The 19,509-nt window shown below is 47.1% G+C and overlaps 1 protein-coding gene and 1 long non-coding RNA gene across 2 annotated transcripts in view; both read left to right on the forward strand.

Moving 5' to 3' along the window:
• Positions 1-19,509, forward strand: part of ERGIC1 (endoplasmic reticulum-golgi intermediate compartment 1) — a 58,921-nt gene that overhangs the window by 23,663 nt on the left and 15,749 nt on the right. The window contains exons 3-6 of the mRNA XM_087753708.1: positions 5,516-5,588; positions 15,765-15,859; positions 16,510-16,634; positions 19,159-19,263. Of these exons, the coding sequence (XP_087609834.1) occupies positions 5,516-5,588; positions 15,765-15,859; positions 16,510-16,634; positions 19,159-19,263 (398 nt within the window). The remainder of the gene's footprint in view (positions 1-5,515; positions 5,589-15,764; positions 15,860-16,509; positions 16,635-19,158; positions 19,264-19,509) is intronic.
• LOC148056122 (uncharacterized) lies at positions 6,702-11,114 on the forward strand. The gene is made up of 2 exons (XR_015703892.1): positions 6,702-6,887; positions 7,272-11,114. It is a non-coding gene; the product is annotated as an uncharacterized LOC148056122 (long non-coding RNA).

The raw sequence follows: 19,509 nt of genomic DNA on the forward strand, positions 1-19,509 counted from the left end.
CTGCCAGCCCCAGCTATTCTGTGCTTCTGTGAAGACAGCACATTACTCTAAATATTTACTTTCAGAGAGTCCTTGTCCTCCCTGTTCTCCTGGCCGCTGAAATGACTTGTATGTTGACTCCCTTTTAGGTTTGCTGAAACTGTGAACAAAGGGCTTGAATAAAACTGTTTGCTCATTTAGAGGCGTATGAGATTTAGTGTTTTGAAAGAACACTTTGAACTTGTTAGTGATCCTGCCTTCTCTTCTGTTTTGGAAACTAAGAGTTCCCACACTGTAACTGGGCTCCCTTTGAGAATTTGTCTTGTTATGAATCACCTGCAGAAGAGTATGTTTTAGAAACAAAAAAAACCATCAAAGGCCATCCAGTGTTAGGCTTTCTGATCTGCAGTAAACAGCTCAAGTGATAAGTCTGTTGTGGGAAGGCTTGAAGGCTGTGACTCTTACTTAAAATTATTAGCTGACTTATTTCTCTCTATTGTTATTTGCAGCTTCTCAGGCTTTGATTTTCTTCTCAAACTGGTTCTCCTTCTTTTTGTCATAGTGTTTTTAGACAGGCTGATATAAGCTTTTGAACCACGCAGTCAGCCAACAAACTGTGGTGGCTTTGCATGTGAGGATCTTGTGTGCAGCTTTCCTAATGGGCTTTCTGTCTGACCAAGCCTCTGACTTGTAATTTGAAAGCCAGTAATCTTGCGTGTTGTAGGAGGCCGTGAATGAGAGCAGCGCATCTCCATGCCAGTTGGAAGCCTGGGAAGGTTGCACGATTTCATGATAAATGCTTTAGGGAAGTCAGCTTGTAATAACGTTAGGGGCTTGGAGGTAGGGGAACGTTCTGCCTCATAAAAAAAATCTTTTAGGCTCTGGTAAATGTGTGAAACAACTATGGCTGCTACTGTATTTTGGCTTTCTTTAAGTCTTCCAAGGTTTACAGAGCAGATATAAAATAGCCCGTAGTAGCTGACCAGGGGCTGTTTTATATTTAGGCCCTTCCCATGCAACTTCTGCTGAAACTTTAGTTCAGTATCGCTTCTGGTGCTGAAGGCTTTCTGGAATAGGAATGGATTTACTGCAGGATTCCTACAGTTGTTTTTGGATTGTAAAAAGGCCTTTTTTTGAAAAGTTTGAGGTTTATTAGGGAAGAAGGAAGGGATCAGATTCCAGAAGAAAAGAAGTGGAAGGTACCAGCTCAGCTTCTGACCACCAGGGCTGAAGTGGCCCGCTCCTCTAGGAGAGAAGCAGCTCAGGGAGAAGCGTTAGGGTATTTTGGTGGAGAAGAGCAGGCGATCTCGAACACAGACAAGTGCAGAAGCCAGCTGGAGGGTTACTGAGTCTTTCTGTTACGTACGGGTTTGTAATTTCAAAAGTTGCAGTGAACGCGGCGTACAAGGTATTTCAAATCTGTGTAGCAACCCTTCCAGCTATCAGAAATTAGTAGGAGTGAAGGAACCAAGAACAGGCCACTGCAGTGTAATGGATTGAGGTTTGTATAGAACAACATACCCACTGCTGTGGACTTTGCTGAAAAGTGTGAAGGTACTCATTCCTTTTTCTCGCTAAAAATCTCTTCTTTCAGGCAGCGTTGCGATCCCTGTGCCGCTCAGCCAGTCGTGCCGTTCTTGTCCCTCTTCCACCAGATGCTTGTGCCAGTCTTTGCAGGACTCCCCCCCGTGCAGCGTGTCTGTGGTGCCAGCCCCCGGCCGTTCCAACAGACCTGACTACCGTGGTGACAGCTTGGCCATGTTTGGCTATGTGGGCAGCAGCAGCACGTGCCCGGGCTGGCTGACGGTTGGCATCTGGCTGGGGAGGAGCCGTCTGACTCCTCGAGAGAGGGGCCTGCAACTTGGACAGCTGCTGTAGCAATCCAGCTATTTAACAGTCAGTGGTGTGGGTGCATAGTTTGCATGCACATGTTGTATGCACACATGGTAATGTTATCCAGAAATACTCTATGCTGTTTGGAGGCTGGAGTTTTAAATACACATCAGGAAATATCAAAGTTATGATTCACATGGCATCTGTAACAAGACCCGTTCCTTGCACTTCATAACAGTTTGCTCCATTGAACAATAAATACTATTAATTTTATGCCTTAATATAGACATGGATCCACATTCTCAGTCTGCATGATGTGTTAAACACTTCGCGTTTCTTTCATTTCTTGTGGGGTGGGGAGGAAGAGTCAGGAATGTGCATAGATGGGGTATGTATCAGAAGGGATATGTACAAAAAGGTTAGGCTGTCAAAGCTAGCGTAGGGAAAAAAAGCTTGGGAGAACTTGCCATCCTTTTGGGATTACCGATTAGCCAACAGCGGTGTGTTCCAGTGTCTCTAACACCAGCAACCTTTGATGTATTGATCGTGTTATCATACTAGAGTTTTAAGAAACCTGTCTTAGATGGTCCTTTGAGCTCTGTGGGAACATGGCAGTGCTCTTGCAGTTGAGCTAAGCGTTATGCATTAATTGTTTTATTCTGTCTGATCCTAGCCTTTAATCTACTTTCCCAAATATAATACAGTTGTCAAATGTGGGTGGCAGGAACTGCACATTTGCATGGAAGCAAGTAAAGGCCTTCACTATGAAATAAGTAGCTGAAGCACTGTGTGCGTAAATTCTTATGCTGGGAACATTGCATGTGCCTGCAGCTCCACGCTAAGGAGAGGAGCTTGCATTCTGTGTCTGAAAAAACGTTGGCTCAAGAGACAGTTTAATGCATAAGACTTTGACGTAAGTCTCATGCCAAAGGCACCCCCGTGCCCTGAAAACGTGTGTGTACAAGAGGAGTTTAACACAAGAGCGGCCGTGCTAGGTCAGCGCAAACGCCCGTGTAGCCTGGTGCCCTCTTGCCAGGAGTGGTCAGCAGCAGATGCCTGAGAGGGAGCACGAGGGCGGTTAAACACGTCGCCAGGCTTCGGTCGGTTGGCAGGTCTGGGCCTCTTGAGCTAGAGGTGGTTCCTTTGCGTTTAGTAGCCCTCAATGGATTTCTTCTTCAGGGCATGTCTGATTCCTTTTTGAAATCTTACAGACCTTTTTTTTTTTAAGCATCCCCAACATCCATAGCCAAGAATTTTCAGAATTTAGTTAGCTGTTGCGTAAAGGAAAACCTCCTCTTGTTTTTAACCTCCCCCTTCCCTCCCATTCCCATACTGGAAGACAGTGAGTGGTCGTTCCCCCTTCATCTCCTTCAGGCTGCTCGTGGTTTTATATACCCCTCTCACGTCCCCCCTCAGTAATCTCTTTCACAGGTTGAAAACTGAGTATGTCGTTTGAAGACTGGCAAAAGCATTGAGGACCTTTTGAAAATCAGGTGTTTCAGGGCATTCTCACAGACTTAGGTTAGTGGAATTTTACTGTACCGTATTTGGTAAGTATTGTCACAAGCCTTCACTGCAAGAGCTGCATTGGAAGATGGACTTGAGGGAGCAAATACTTTGTGTACTGGAAAAAGAGAAGATAATTTGATGATGGAAATGGCAGAGAAGAAAGTTTAAAAATTGGAAGAGAGAGAGAAAGCTCTGGGAGAGAGTTTACAGTTAGTAGTGCCAGGCTTGTGCTGGAGAGCACAGAGGTCTAGCTGATGCTGTGGGAAGCCTTTACAGGCTGATAACAAGCAGAGAGGAATATGGGAAGCAATTAAAGAAGAAAGGGTTGTCTCTGTGTCAAATGCTCTCCCCTGCATACTGCCAAAGATCAGAGATCTTGTGTCCCTGCTGTTTGGTGATTAGCAGTGAGAAACACTGGATCAACTAGTCTTGTGCCTAGCTTGCTTTTTTTGTGCTCTTAAGTAGGTGTATATGTTCTCATAAGGATTTGCTGCTGTGCTTTACGTAGCCCTTTCTCCTCCCCTGCGCCGCGGGGTGCACCGTGCCCGTGGCGTAGCTGGGTTCCAGCAGTGGTGGTCTTCTGTGTCTGGACAGCCAGGACTTGCAAGCAACTGTGTGACCATCTGAGGTTTCTCTTTAGAAAGGAATATCCCCTCTTGCTTCCCATTTTCCTACTGGTCTTTGACTTTGTTCTTCCCTTTTCTCCCTTTCTTCATCCTAGCTAACAGATTGTTTGGCATCTTTTAATCCCTTGCACTCTTCAGAGGGTCAGTAAATTAATCCGCTGTTGAAATGAGTCTGAGGAAGGGGAAGCAGCACATTTCTCTTTCCTCAGAACTATAAACTGACTAATCTGAAGAATGAGGCACGAGGCTTTAGGTCACTCGAGGGTCTGTCTCGGTATTTGCCTCAAGTACCTCCTCTTTCCTTCCCATACCTCTCACATTCTCTACCGAGGGAGTTTGGACAGGCGCATTTTTATGGTAAAATTGCTCCCCAGCCGGCTGTTGCTTGAGCTTCCCGAAGGAATGGGTATTCGGGCTGTATAGGTCATGTGGAATAAAGTTGAGGAACAGGGGTTTTCTTACGTATTTCTCAGTCCCAATTAGTGGCTGTGGGGAAGTGATCATTTCCGAAGAGTGCTTGGTGATTGTAACTCTGCTGGGATGGAGGGCTGAGCCGGATTGTACTCCTGTTGTGGCAGCCCTGGACTAGCACGCCGTTTCCTGGTTTACTCCTTCGTATAGTGATTCGTGGTGAACTTGGGTATTTGATTTATACAAGTACGCGTTGCAGCCCTGTCTCCTTGAGCTGGCACATCCTTCTCTACTCCAATCGTCCCTGCTCCGTAGGATCTACAGCTCCCCTTCCTTCCAGCCCCTCCTGTGCGGGTCAATGACTGTGTCACTGCTGCGTGGATGTCACTGGACAACGTTTTGAATAGTTTCCTGATGAAGAGTAAGCAGTAATATGCCAGTTACTTTGAGTTCCCTCCTTTTAACTCTAGGTTGGCATTCTTAGAAAAGACAAGGGACTTGTTGTCCACGTACTTTGCATTCCCTTCGCTGGGAATTTTCCCTCTCTGAAGAGTCAATATATCGGCAAATGGAGAAATTAGAGCAGCGTCAGGCATTGGCTAGACTAGTCCGTTATCGCCATGTCTCTGCTGTACCTGCTCGGTCTGGTGGGGAGTGCAGGCCGTGAGATGACTGACACGGAGCCTTAGAACTTGTCAAAGAGCCAAAATGTCTCCTAATCCACAAAACACTGTATAGCTGACTATATGCTTTTGAAGCAAGGAGGTGTTGATTCTTTTTCCTTTCCGGAGGTTTTAGTAGTAATAGAATTACATTTGGAGCAAGGGCTCCAAAGAAATCATATTGTCAAGAAGGAGAGAGAGCTGGCAGACCAACATGGTGCTCTGGAGATGGAAAGCAGGAGCCTCGAGGAGATGGAAATCACAGGGGAAAAGGTGGCCCAAGAATTGAGAGACCCCGCAGGATGTTGGGTACCCAGCCATTGAAGTCACTGCTCTGGTGGCCTGGTCTGGGTCTGGGTCGTTGTCTCTAAAGACTGTTCTCGAGTGTGTCTGGGTGGCTTATCCATGGGGGGAGTAATATGCCTGTGTGAGAAGAGTTTATACCTTTGTCAGAGATGTGAAACTAACCTTTGCCTCTCCTTGCCTCTTTTCCAGTCTCTGTCTGCTGCTGTCTCTTCATACTGTTTCTCTTCCTGTCGGAGCTCACCGGATTCATAGCCACTGAAATGTAAGTAAAAATCATGTTTTCCTTTGAATGTATGTGCTATATGGTTCTTTGCAGCTTTACACTGTTATCTTGGAAAAATGTGCCTGTGATTTCACTAGGTCAGTTAGTTATCTAATGGTTTTTGGATTCCTTTTGGTTGAGTCCGAATTCTCAGTCAGTCATTCAGCGTTTTAATTTACTAAAGTATGCTAGGCAAACGTGGTTTTAAAATACTTTTGTTGGAGAAAACTGTTCCCGACCTGCTTGATCCTTTATTCACTGCATACTGGATTTCTCTGCTGAGCACAGTGGATATTTTTCATGTGACCACAGCCCACATCAAAAGCGTCTGACCCTTTTCGGTGCTCTGGTGATCAGGTGTCAGGCAGCGTGAATACTAAACAGATCAGCGCCAGCCACTTGCAGTTTCCCTCTTCTCCTTGGGCTGTTGATTTCTTGTCCTCACCCGAGATTTGTTTCCCCTCTCCTCCTGAATAGGCACTTTCCTCTGTGCTTGATTCAAAGTGATTCTCAGAAAGTAGTGTATTTGTCATCAGTGGTACCGTGTGTTTGCGTGTGGTGCCTGCTGGGTGAACCCACGTGGTCTGTGCTCCAAGGCCGGGGGGTCCCGTTGCAGATATGTCTCTGACAAGACGTTTTCTTTTCCCCTCGCTTCCCTGTGGATGAAATGGGCATCACATTCTGCCAGTCTTCACTGGATGCTTTTGAGCATGCTTTTTGGAAAAATGAATTGCGTAAAATATGAATTATTATTAGTTTAATGTTAAAAATACTTTTTTTTTTTTTTTTAATGGCAGAGCTGAATCTCTGATACATACAGATAGCTCTACTCACACATGAGTTTTATCTTCTTTCTTTTCACGTGTTGAGCCTTACTTGGAAACTTATTTGGCAGGTTTTGTGCCTGAAGACAAGTTGTCCCAGGCAACCTCTTTGGGACGTTGGTTTGAGCAAAATACAAATAATTTCCACTTTAAAAAATTGCTCATAGAACAAGTACTTTAGTTAATCAGATTTTTTTTTTCCCCCTGTTCTCATGCTCCTCCTGCCTTGAAGTAAACTTTTCTTAGTAACTGTTAACGCAGGTACCTTTGTTTTGGGTTCTAGGAAACATTCTCCATCATCCTGCTGATGTGGCAGTGAGCTCAGGAGCCTGTGATGCGGAGTTCCTGGAGAGTTAGGAAGGGCGGAACTTCTGTCAGACTCGCGCGATGGTCCAGATAGCAACCGCTGTCACTGCCGAGCAAAAAAGCTCTGAGACGCGTGGGGCTCATGTGCCGTATTTAAATTGACCGTGCTGTACGTGGCTTCTGATAACCGTGTGGCTTTTCCATTGTTTTTGTGCAGCTCTGACTTGGGTCAAGAATATAATTGAGTAATGTTTAACCTTAAGACAGTAGCATAATCTAGCTCTAGCTAATTTTTTATGCCCATTGCATGTTTACTTCAGAGATGGTATCTTAGGTTTCTTACTCGCTGTTTCTTTGAATTCAGTTCTGTGCGCTTGCTTGTAAGGTGCTAGGGTCACCTTATCAGCCCACTTCTCTCAGGAGAGGAGTGTTCTTGGTTTTCTTGTTTTAAAAAACAGAGAAAAGCTAGGCAAATTGCTTCAAGTAAAATAGTACTTTTTCTTGCTCTCCTCTTAGATCTCATTCTCTCATCTGGTTTTCTTTTTTCTTTTAGGTAATGCTTTACCAGAGGAATTAGTACCATTTACCTAATTTTGATCCAATTATTTGAGTGCACATGCCTTTGCGTAGTGGTAGTTTCCTGACTAGAGATTTCTTTTTGAACAGCAAAATGGTATGATTCTCTGAGGTCTCTTCATGCTTTTTTCTTAACAAGAAAGTTCCTGCGTGCGCAGCTGACAAGTTTCACGTTACAACCTCAGAGATGGTAAGCTGCCTTTCCCAGCAGGAGCTGCGTGGGGAGGAGGTGTTTGTAAGCAATAAAGCAGTAAAATTTTAGAGAGGATGTCATGGAAGAGACTGAGACAAATGAATGCAGGAAACTGATTCGTCATGGACTGACCAACACAATAGCTCGCAGAGTATGAAAACCTCCTTCTGATGAGTTATAGGTCATCAAAATCTCTCTTGCTGGGAACAGATCACCCACAGCATTTGTGAATAGGCTCTCCCTGTAACAGTGGAAATACTTCAGAAAGTCACATAACGAAGTGCTTCCCAGTTCAGCAACCTCTAAAGTAGAAGTAAACTTTCTTTTTCCATTTCTTACCCGTTGCTTTCTCTTCCGGGAAACCCAGTGCCTTAAAGGTGTTGGAAGATGTTGCAAACGTCTTGTGTTTCTCTTTCAAGTGTGTATTACTGGCAGTGCGTTGCAAGGCAGCATAGTCTCGTCGTTTGGAATAAGGGTGCAGAAGTGTGGAGCTCTACGTGGTCTGGAACAAACAGCGTGAGAACTCTGTGCCACCACTTAAACTGGGTGGTAGCAAATTACGGGGGAGATGTTATCTCACAAAGATATTTTGAGCCTTGTTTACCCGTGAATCAAATACTTTTGAAGATATGGAAGATTCCATCTGTGCAAACTGTTCAATTCCCATCAACTTTGATTGCAAGCTTTGAGTTTCCTTTGTATTAAGAGTCTCCTACAACAGATATCTCTCCCAGCTTGAAGCTTCCTAGTGTCAGCCAGGATCTGAACGGTTAACTAGAGTGTGCACTAACATGGGGTGAGCTTTCCTGCTTTGCCAGTGCCAGCTGTACTGTGAGACTGCATCGGTCTTTCTCCTCTTGGGCCCTATTTCCCTTAAAGCAGTCAGGCGCTTGACAAAGCTGGATTGCGTGGGGATAGCTGCACATTTTTGATGGCAAGGTGAAATCGAGAGCACTTGGCCTGGTGCCTTACATCAGAGACGTACCCGGTTGGCTGATGTGGACTCATGCTTACCTCATAGCCCTATTATGCCGAGTAATTGTGCATGGTGTGTGTGCATGGACAGCCTGCTTCAGGGCAAGCCGGCGGCAACCTCAACAGCAGTGGTACCCACAGGATTAACCATCTGACTCTCACCACCAGGAGGTTTCTTTGGTATCTGCATCTAAAGTGAGAGGTCGGTGTGGTTTGAACTCATGCTGCAACATGAGAAAATAAGGTCTGCTCCACACCACGCTAGCCCCTAATACTTGCTAGCTTCTACCCACTGTTGGACTTTCTTCTACATTCGTATGACTGTAGCAACTTAAATTCCTGGTATTACTAGAAATCTCAGTTTGGCCACTCTTGCTCAACTTCAAAGCTGTTCTTCCTTGACCAGCCCATTGTCTTAGCGCTTGTAGTCTCAACGGCCAAAGACTCGTCTGGGTGGCAGAAAGCCAAGAAATTACACCCTCATCTTGAGGATAACAGTCATAACACTAAAACCAAACGGATTACCTATGTGGGGAAGACAGCGTGCATCATAGTAGCTATGTCATCACCCGTGTGGGCATTTCTGACGAGCACTGAGATTGCGTCTGTGCACGGGAGTTTACTTCAGTTAGGAAGCCGAACGAAGAGACTGTGCGTGTTACGGCGGACACGCAGGAAGCTCGTGGGGCACAGGGAACGCGTTCGAACTGCACATCCTATTTTGCTGCTGACTGGCTTCCTGTGTAGACGAGCCCTGAGCGGGGCAGAAAACTCCTAGTTTCTCATCTTCTAGATCTGTTGCGTGACCCTGACAAGCAGTCCCCAGAGCAGCCACGAAGGAAATCAAAGCTTGGTTCTTAGGTGGGGCTGCATCCTTTTCAGGAAAAGCACAGTGAAGGGCTGGTGAGGGAAGAGGTTTTTCTTTCTTGGCTCAGCCACATCCCATCATTTCAGTTAAGGGGAGGGTGAGTTTAATTCTGGAAATCAAGGATCATCTTGATTTTTTGTTTGGTTTTTTTTGTTTTCTGTCCAGACTGAGAGTGATTGAAGACTTAGTCCAAAACAAGAACTTAGATCAATCTCCTCAATTCTTTAAAAGACAGATAAAGAAAGGGAGGTCCATGCTCCACATTTGAACCTCTGCAAAATTGACAGTATCAAACACTGTTGTCCCACTGAGCAAATGACTCAAATGGCTGAAGAAATGAAGCTAAAGTGTTAAATGTGTCTGGTATTTCCTGGGCAGGATTGGTAGTAGATTGAGAGCTGAGAGTACATTGAGGGCTAGAAATTGCTCGGCCTATCTTTAATGGCCTTCCTCATTCATCTTGCTGTTACGTTGCAAATCCAGAACATAGAAATCACCTATCTCTTTTCTAATTAACTCAGATCAATGCTAGAAGTTAATAGCTGGCAAGATGATAATCCTGCAGTTTTATCACCGTAATTAGGTCATGAATTATATTCTGTAGGATCAATAAGAGTTTTCCAAGTATTCCATCATTAAGGAGGAAAGATGTAATTAACCAATCTAGTCTGCCTTGCATTGGCAGCCAGGGGAAGAGGTAGGAGGGTATGAATATGATACGTGTGGTATGAATGTAGCTGCTCAACAACAATTCATCTGCCACAGCACGCTGTAGAAAGCAACAGACCATTCCTGGCAGTGTTTTATTTTTCTTTCTTTTTTTTTATGAAGTAACTGGGACTGAACAGACTGAAGTGACAAGTTTGCCTCTTGGAAGGCTTTGCCCCCTGCAAGGCAATTTAATTAATCTGCAGGGCAGAATATCTGTAATAAAAATACTGCCTTTGCATAAAAGCATAAATCGTCAGCAATGTCCAAATCTTTTGTTCATTTAAGGTGACCAGATCATTCACTGGGGATACCTCTTTGCTTTAATCTTTATGACAAACACCCTGGCCGGTCTGTGAGTGTCACACAGCCCGCCTGCCGTGCCGGGACCGCATCACACGCAGCACGACGTGGCTGTCCGTGCAGGCCGTCAGGTACCCCGAATGCGGGAGGAAGCAAAACGCCAGGAGCTTCTAGGACCAACGTTGCGTGTTCACGCTGGATTCATTTGCATGCCCAAGACCGACCCTGCAGTGACGCAGAATTGTTACCATACCTGCCTTGGCAGCTTTTTTGTCCCGTAGCTCTCCAAGGTATGTTGAATGTGTTGTGTGGCTCTTGGCCTATGAAAATTTCTCCTAACAACCTGCAGGATCAAGCTGCGCGTGCTGTAAGCAGCAGAGTGTGATGCTGGTGCAACAAGAGTTCCTTCTGCTGGAAACCGTAACCTCGGAGCATTAGCTATCTGCACCAGGAGCACAACGCTGCGACTCATATGTTCTAGTCCAGGTCCCAGACACTAAGCTGGAGATGCAAGTCCAGCTCCACCAGCTCATCCGGTTGAGGCAGATGAAATGTTGAAGCAAGCTAGACCAGCGCAGGGAATACAGCCTACTAGTCCGAGGGGAATGGGAGTTGTAATCCTGCTCTCGCCATGGACTGACCTTGAGACAGACACTTTTCTGTAGAAGGATGTAGTACTTAGCTGCCTGCCTCTCAGGGGTGCTAAGAAGCTTAATTAATGTTTGCGTAGTAACTTGGAGATTACCTAATAAAAGGTGTTATATATTTGTGAAGTGTTGTTATCCCGTTTGTCCTAATGTACGTGTGTGGGTTAGCAGGAAGTGGAAGGTCGTGTCATGATGTCACTTGCAATTTCTGACTCAAATCTACGTTGACGTCTTTCGAACCCTTCTCCTTCTTCCTGCCTCCTGGAGAACTGTAATTCCTTCCTTTGTAGGACAGTGTGTTTTCTGTGCTTCACAGCTGGGCCAAGACCTAATCTGGGACAAAGACCTTCTCAATGAAGAACTGATTGAGATTCAGGGCATAGAAGGACGATTACAAATGGCAGAGCAATAGACATACGCACAATTTATTACACAGTAGAGAATTTGCTGACCTGCTTGTTGTTTCTTCGCACAAATTGAGAAGAAGATGGGTTGTTTGTCCTGTGTTGGGTCTTCTCTGGTCTGGCACAACTGAGAAGGTGGTAGCGCAGGAATCTCAGCTTTGGATAGTTGTGTTTCTGGAAGAAGATGGTTGATTAGAGCTGAAATGGCAAATGGAGCCAAGAGAGCTCGCCTGAGCAAGTCTTTTGAGAAGCTTTGGGCTCCCTCAAGACAGAATAATTATTTTCCCTCTTAGGCTTAGGGTCATGGAGACCAGAGAGTGCCTCCTGGGAGCGGGAGGACAAGGTAAAATGCACCTTGCTGGAGTAAGCGGTCGTGTTTTCTGTATGGCTGATGACTGGGGAGGAGGGTGCAGGCTTGGCTGATGTGAAAGGGGGAAAAAAGGCTAGAACTTGAAGCAGAGAGTAGGACAAGGAGGACAGAGGACAAGGAAGATGCGTTTAGAGAGCACCCAGGCAGCGTGTGAAGCTCTGAAAGGGCAATGCAGCGTGTCTCCTCTTGTGTTCAAAGGGCCGTAGGCTCTTCAGCTGTTCAAGTGCTGAAGTGTCCAATGTTAGTGGCCAGGGCTGCTGGGTGGAAATAAGTTGCTGGGGAAGTTTTGTCTCTGGGGAAACAAAGCTGTTATGTCATAAATCTGAGTCCTAAAGCATGGAGAACAGGTCTGGCTTTCTTTGGATAAAATCTTAAAGAAAGGCCGAGCCCTCTTGCCACTCTTTCCCCCTTTCATTCTCTCTCGCGTGCCATTTGCGTGATCTGCAGTCTTAGCCAAAGAGTCGCTCCAGCTCTTTCTGTAATGCTGCGAGTTTGTAAGCAAACGGGAAAAGCGGCTGAGCAGACCAGCAGCACCGCTCAGGAATGTGAAGTATTTCAAAGTGGCTTTTTCTAGAAGTGAAACAGATTCCTTCTGTGTGGATCACGGCTCCTGCTGCATGGGGAAACTTTCCTCCCTTTCCTTGAATCAGCGGTGGGAGGCCCTGCGGAGGGAGAGGTCTACCTCTCGCCTGTCCTGTTGCCTTCATTGTACTTTCATAGCTCTGCACCTCACCTCTGCATTATTGTGCCACTTTTATTCAAATAGTCCTTAACAGCAGCCAGTAAAATACCAACTCCTACGTGCTTAGGGTCTTCGGAGGAGGTGCGTGCCATCTTTGGAGTCACAGTACGACCCCATATGCTGCCTCCCTAAACAGCCATAGAAGCAGCTGTGTTTACAGCATCTTTCTGCATGACCTCGGGTTTTATTTCCCTTGTGACCAGCCCAGATTCACTATTAAGGACTGTCACTCCTGGGACACTTTATGTTCCAGGAGGGACAGCTATAAATTAGAGCCAACTTCATTTCTTCCACTCTCCCCCTTCAGGGAGAGTTGCTAGAGGTGGTAAATGGTGTTTTTCCCAGCATCCCGGGATTGTCCGGTTAAATAATTGGAAGGCTGTGTGCAATTTGGCTTCTTGGCCCTGGGGAGGAGGACAGCAAGGGAGGCGTGGGTGCCAGTTCTCTGCCAGCTCCATCCAGAGTTAGGTGGTGGTGGTTCAGGAGGAGATCCTGGAAGGAGTAGCCTTGACCCTGGAAGTTTGCTTTACCTGTGAGGTACCCAGACTGTATTTTGGGGGTGAAATTTCCAGTTTGTTGAAAATGACGACGTTTCTTCTGAGGTTTGCCCCAGCAAGCGTAGCCTGGGGTGTGTTGTCATTGTGCCCTTGGTTCCCCGTAGCGAGAGGAACCTCGGTAACAGAGCAGGTCAGCGCAAAGGGTGCACTTGGGAGCCCCTGATGAGAAACCTTGCTGGGTTTGTTAGCTTGGGCCCTCTGCAAGAGCTGATGCTGCCAGCAGGAGGCAGCGGCCGGAGCTGGGAGGGAGAAGCAGGGTTCGGCAGGCAGGGTGCTCCATGAAAGGTGGCACTGCAGGTCCAAGGGAGGGGAAGGAAGGACGGACTGTCACGAGCTGTCAGATGTCTAAGGAGTGATAGACAGGGTTATGAAATTAGGAACATGAGTAGGAGAGGAGCAGGGGGCTACTAGGTGAGGAGGAGGAGGAAGCGGCCGTCAGCCTTGCCCAAGGGACAGGTTGGGATCTGTTGGTCCAGTGACCCGAGCGCAGGACAGGAAACCAGTTTCCTTTATCTGCGACTAATGGGCTGCGTGACGTGGACAAGCTGGCCTGCTTCTCTTTGCCTCAGTGATCCAGTCTGCAGCCGGGTGACCTCACCGCTTGCCTTCCTAGGCAGGAGCTTCCATGGGCTCCCTGTGCACAGTTTATTCTTCGACTTCTACCAGCAACCACTTCTCACTCGCTTCTCACTGAAAGGCTTATGTGCCTTTGCTCACAGACCGCGCCTGGCCGCACGTTTTCTGGCAGGTTCAGAACTGGAAATCAGCAAATACAAATACTGACCTTCCTAGAGCTTTCCTCTGAAGCGCTGGCGTGTTCAGCTGAGCTGCTGAACCTGACGCGCTCCTCTGCCAGCCCTGGCGCGAACGTTCCTTTTTGCCAGTAACATCAAGTTGCCCGTGGCGCTGGCTGGGCACGGCCCACATCTCGGGTGGCAGAGAGCTGGGAAGAAGCCAGGTGCTGCTATGAAACGGGCTGGCTGGCAACTGGGATCTTGATGGGAGGACTCAGGGAGCGCGGAAAGGTGCATTGCTTTGGGGGATTAATGCCTGTCCTGGCTGGAGCTGCTCCTCACAAACGTATTTGGACATATGACTTAATCCCAATCGCTACCCAATCTGCCAGTAATAAACATGTAGAAGATTTAATGCATTCCGCCCAGGAGAAGAGGGCTCAGCCAAGAAGCTGCTAACTAGGTCACTGATGAGCAATCTTTCCCCTCCCTCTGTGTCATTTTTATTAATCACTTGAAAAATACGTTGAGTAATGATTGCAAGCAACTTGTCAAGCCAATTAAAGACAGAGAAAGGTAGGGCTGTGAAGCTGAAGACAAATGCTGTGCTGGTTTTAAATGAGTGTCTGTAAACCCCACTGACCTGTGAGCAATTACCTCCGAAAAAATGGGCAGCTGTGTGCTTCTCAGTGTGAAGGCTTGGTTCTTCTGAATCCGCAGGGCAAACAGTTCATTATGGGCCAGAGATGTATCACCAGAGCAAAATCACTTTGAGTCTGTAGCTGCCCTTGGTCTGGTTTGTCTGTTAGCGTATAGACTCTTCGGCAAGGGCTTGTCAAAGGGTTTCATGCACTTTGAGCATTAAATAAAAATAATACAGAGCACTTACTAGCGAAGGTAGTTTAGTTTATGTAGCTTGCCTCAACATACGTTCCCATACCTTTGTAATCTGCCCGACTGGAAGATAAATTGTCAAATCTTCTTATTTGATGAGGCTGAAGTGTGTTGGACTTTGAGGGAGAAAGAGCTGCTAGGTAATCTCGCCATCTCGCTTCGGTGTGGTGGGTTTCCCTGGCGTGGGTTCTCTAGGACCGTTCAGCTAATTCAGCTGTGTTTGAGTTGGTTTTCTTTTTTTACGTGTCAGATGGATTGTATGTGCCAACAATAAATATTTATACTCCTGTATTCCTTTCGCTCTATATCTGTATTTTGTCTTCTGTGAAATATGTGCCAGCACTGTGGGTGCTGTGAAACAACATTACTCTTTGGGAGGCTGTTGCGTAGTGTGTTAGATCCTGCCGTCCAGGATGTTTCTTCCCATCTGTTCCTGGCTCAAATCCACTTCTCAATTTTAGTCGTTGCTTTTGGTTACCATTCATAGATCGAAATGAGATATTAAGGAGAGAGATACAAGTAGGCCATGCTGCCTTCTCTTGCCGCTGCTCTGTCAGCTGGATAGCAATAACAAAAGCCAATTAGTGACACAAATAAGCTTTCCTGGGGGAGAGTTGCGAGCAGCCTTTCTCTACAACTATTTATGAACCAAATCGAAAAGCGCACGCTTCCCTTTTTCCTCAAAGGAGTGACAGCCCAGGTGTGCGGAGGGCTAGCACGCTTGCCTGCCGCCTCTTCAGCATCGGGTTCTTGTTTGTATCGCCCTGGGAGCTCAGGCTGGGGAAGGGGGCAGGCAGCACAGGTCCGAGCCGGAGCTTTGTTTTCTGCTGGTGCACGGGCCTTGCTTAAAGCCTCCTGCACTTGCCAAGCAAGAAGTAAAGTTAAATCGTGATTTGCCCCTGTGCAGTTGTGGAGGGCTTTCCCTGCTCTTTGTCCTGTAGCTCTGTGGCGGCTGTCACACAGTCCAGCCCCCTGCTTCAAAGTCTCCTTTTTTCCCTTCCCGTGCAAGTTGTTGGGTTTTTTCCTGTGGAACGTGGCTGTGTGCCTGAACTCGCCTGTGTTTTCTGTCCTCCAGAGTTAATGAGCTCTACGTGGATGACCCAGACAAAGACAGCGGAGGCAAAATAGAAGTGAATCTGAACATCAGTTTGCCAAACCTGCATTGTGAATGTGAGTACCCCTTTTCAGTTATCAGTTTTTCTCTGTATTTTAAGGAATACCTGAAGCGGGCCCAAACTGGTACAGTGGCCCTTCTTCTGTAACCAGGTGGATGGAGATCAAGTAGCTGCAGCCTTTACCAACACCCCATCGCTTTCTGTGCCAGGGCAGGACCCCTGTCTTCTTGCACCCTGTGCTCGCTCCGCAGCCTGTGTTAGCGGCTGACCTCCCTCACCGGCTTCTTTCTAAATCCCATTTCCTTTTTTCTTAGCAACCGTTTGGTGTCTGGGAGCAAGAAACCTTCCGAGTTTCTTTCGTAACTCTGAACGCAGCAGCGAGTTGTTGGCTTTTCACAAATCACCTGCCTTGTCCGCCTGAAGTTTTTCTATTTGTGTAACTGAGATTGCAGTCAGCTGGCAGGGTACGGGAGGTTTATTTGTGTCAAGTAGGCAGTCTGAAAAGTTTGGTTACAAAGCTCTTTCTGAAGAGCTGGTATAACAATTAATATTTGACAAATGACGTTACTAGCACAGTTTAGTCAAATGTCAGGAAAAAAGATGGGGATTTTTTCCTCAGTAAAAACAGTGCATGCTTTTCCTATGCAACCTTCCTGTTATTTCTTTTGTTTTGATTTGTTGTCTCCTCCCCTCCCACCCATGCAGTAGTGGGACTAGACATCCAAGATGAAATGGGAAGGCACGAAGTGGGTCACATTGACAACTCGATGAAGATACCTCTCAATAATGGGGATGGCTGCAGGTTTGAGGGCCATTTCAGCATCAACAAGGTGAGCTGGAAGGACAGCGGGTGAGTGTGTGCCGGCTGGGGAAACGCTAGCAAGATCCATTTGTAAAATGCTCATGAAAACCCGTGTGTCAGTGGCTCTCCTGTAGAGCGTACGGTCATGTCCCTAACCAGCGGTAGGGTTAAGCCTCTCGGCGCTGCAGAACAGCGGGGGGAGAGGAGGCTGTGTAGTTAGACCCACAGAGAACGTGTCAGATCAGGCTTTTTCTTCGTTCTTCAAAACAGGTAATGGAGATAGCATCGCTTAATAGCAGAGAGCAGCTTTGCATTGCGGCCAGCGCTGTCTCTTTCAGTGCAGCAGCCTAACGTTTAGGGGATCTATGAACTCCCTACAAATGCCAAATGGCTTCTACGTTTACTCCTCACGACTTTTGCACCTCCAAAATGTGACTCACTGTGCAGAGGTCTTTGGCAATGTCTCTATCCAAGTGCTTTTTTGTTCCGAGAGCTACAGAATGACAGGAATGTTCCCTACTAGAGGGTGCCAGCATAACAGAAGCGGCCCCGTGCTGAGATGTTTGGCATATGTGCACGCAGGCTCTGCGCACGCTTTGTCGGGATGCTCCGTTTCTGTCTCAAAGAATGAAAATCCAGGCCTGGAGGAGGAGGCTCCTCTCTGGGATGGGTGTGTTCAGAATTGAATAATCTTGCTATGTAATGCTGGAGATGACTAGGTGGGGTGGGGGAGGCCGTGCTGGGGCCCACTGGTGTCCTAAGCAGGGCACACCCTTTATTCACGCCTCCTCATGTACCACAGGCTACAAAATCCTACTTCCTTCTTTTCCTCCCAGGTCATGGTAAATCGCATCTAAAAATAACAGGCAGAACCTCTTACTGATTCTGTGGCATGGAAAGGATTAGGGGCTTAAAAAGAGGACGTTTCTTTCCTCGCCTCTAAGCCACCAAGATTCCTGGCAGCTGATAGTCCACAGAACTGGGAAAGGGCTTCTTGAAAGGTAGTTCTTGTTCTGTTAATTCCCAAAGCACAGAGCCGAAATACTTGTGGTTTTGTCTGCTAGATGTGGTGTGTTCTGCTCACCAAAGCAACTCCAGAGGGGTCGCTGTATGCGGCAGCGAGGAGCTCCCTTCGCTGCTTAGCCTGTGAGAGGCCCCTGATGGCGTTGTCTCAGGCAGTGGCCGGGACTGCTGTCGGAGGGAGGGCACCGCACCCAGCGCTTCTGCCTCCCAAAACCTGAACCTCTCGTGTATGAGCTGAAAGTCTGCAGTCCCTTGGCAGAAATTTTACAGGCTTCTGTACGAGCTGATATCTGGAGTGGGACAGGGCCAGGCTTTGAAACTTGACCAAGGGTTGCACTTGAGTGTCTTCTCAAACCTGAAGGAGGAGGACAAGGTAACAGTGGGATGACTGTGTGTACTACTTACTGCAGATTCTGCCACCCTGTTTACCGAGCTTGTGTATGACACAGCCTGTGTCCACACCTGAAAGTCTTCCCAGGAGTGCACTGCTGTTCCTCAAGTCATGTAAATTAGCTTTCCTGAAAGCACATGGATCCGGCATGTGGCCTCCCGTGGCCCTGCTGGTGCGGCGTCTCTGCGGCGAGCACAGCGAGTACCAGTTGTATAACCGTCCTCCCACTCTCGTCTTAGGCCGTGTCAGATTGCTCCTCAGCGTTGCTTAATTTCCCAACCTTTTCTCGATAGGAAAAAATTCTTGCACCCTCCATAACAGTGATTAAGCTGAATCTGCTGAAAGACTTCACGGCATAGGGCTAGTGACCTGAAAAGTGTGTGCATGCTAGAGCGATCCCATTGGAATGACACCAGTGCTCATTTTCTGTCTTGGGTCTGAGTCCTTAGGTGAAATCTGTATTTTTCAGAACTTTGTATTTCCCTCTGTTTAAAAAATTAAAAACAGAAAGTCCTGTGCTTGGAAGGGCTATTGCCAGGGCTAGAAGCTGAAGATCTAGCTTAGTTTGTATGGGAACCCCGTTGGTTTTGGTGGGGTTTTTTTTCTCTTTTTGTATAAAACTCATTCTTACAGATAATCTTCTCAAATGTAAGGTCGCTCGTGACCAGTACTACGATAAGAATACATCCACAGCTTTCTTGGGTTGTCCTGCAGCAGTGGGGCCATTTACAAATGCGAGATGTGGGAGTAAAACATTAAGCAACTGTTTGTTGCCTGTCAGAGACATGAATCTTATTTCAGTAGGGATGAAAGACATAGCCTTAAGTGTTAGGAATCCCCAAAGTTGGGAGTGATCCACTCATGTCCTCCTAGTCAGCAGCAGTAGCAATGTGAGGGTGCCAGGCTCTTGGGCTGCAGGACGTAACCGATCTCCGCTCTGTCTGCAGCGTGGTGGTGGTCAAGTGCAGGAAGGTGTTTCAGAGCCTTTCTCTGACGTGCCAGAGGTTGTCCACTGCTAAGCAGACACAGCCTGCCAGGCGGGATGGATCCAGGCGTTTCCACTTCATATCACAGAGCCTAGCGATGCCTTGAGGGATAAAATGTGAAATCCTGTCTTCCTTGTCTTGACTAATTTTAGGTCCCTGGTAACTTTCACGTGTCAACGCACAGTGCCACTGCGCAGCCTCAGAATCCTGACATGACTCACATCATCCACAAGCTCTCATTTGGGGACAAGTTACAGGTGAGTTCTCTTCCCTGAAGATGCCCTTCTCTAGGGGGCTGAATGCAATGAGAGTGACTTTGGCTTTATGGAAGGGCCATGTGCAGTGTGGGGAGGGCAGAAGAAAGGACTGCCTGGGTAAGCAAGCCCATCCCTTGCATTCATGCAAGGTACACTCGGTCCAGAAGAGTTTGCAAACTGTTTACGTGCCACCACTTCAGGTAGGAGCAGTGTTCAGTCATAGAGTAACTGTGCTGTTTTCATCTG

Source organism: Nipponia nippon, unplaced genomic scaffold, assembly GCF_047370975.1.
Source record: "Nipponia nippon isolate SJK-2023a ecotype South Korea unplaced genomic scaffold, ASM4737097v1 scaffold_17, whole genome shotgun sequence".
Classification (NCBI taxonomy): Eukaryota; Metazoa; Chordata; class Aves; order Pelecaniformes; family Threskiornithidae; genus Nipponia; species Nipponia nippon.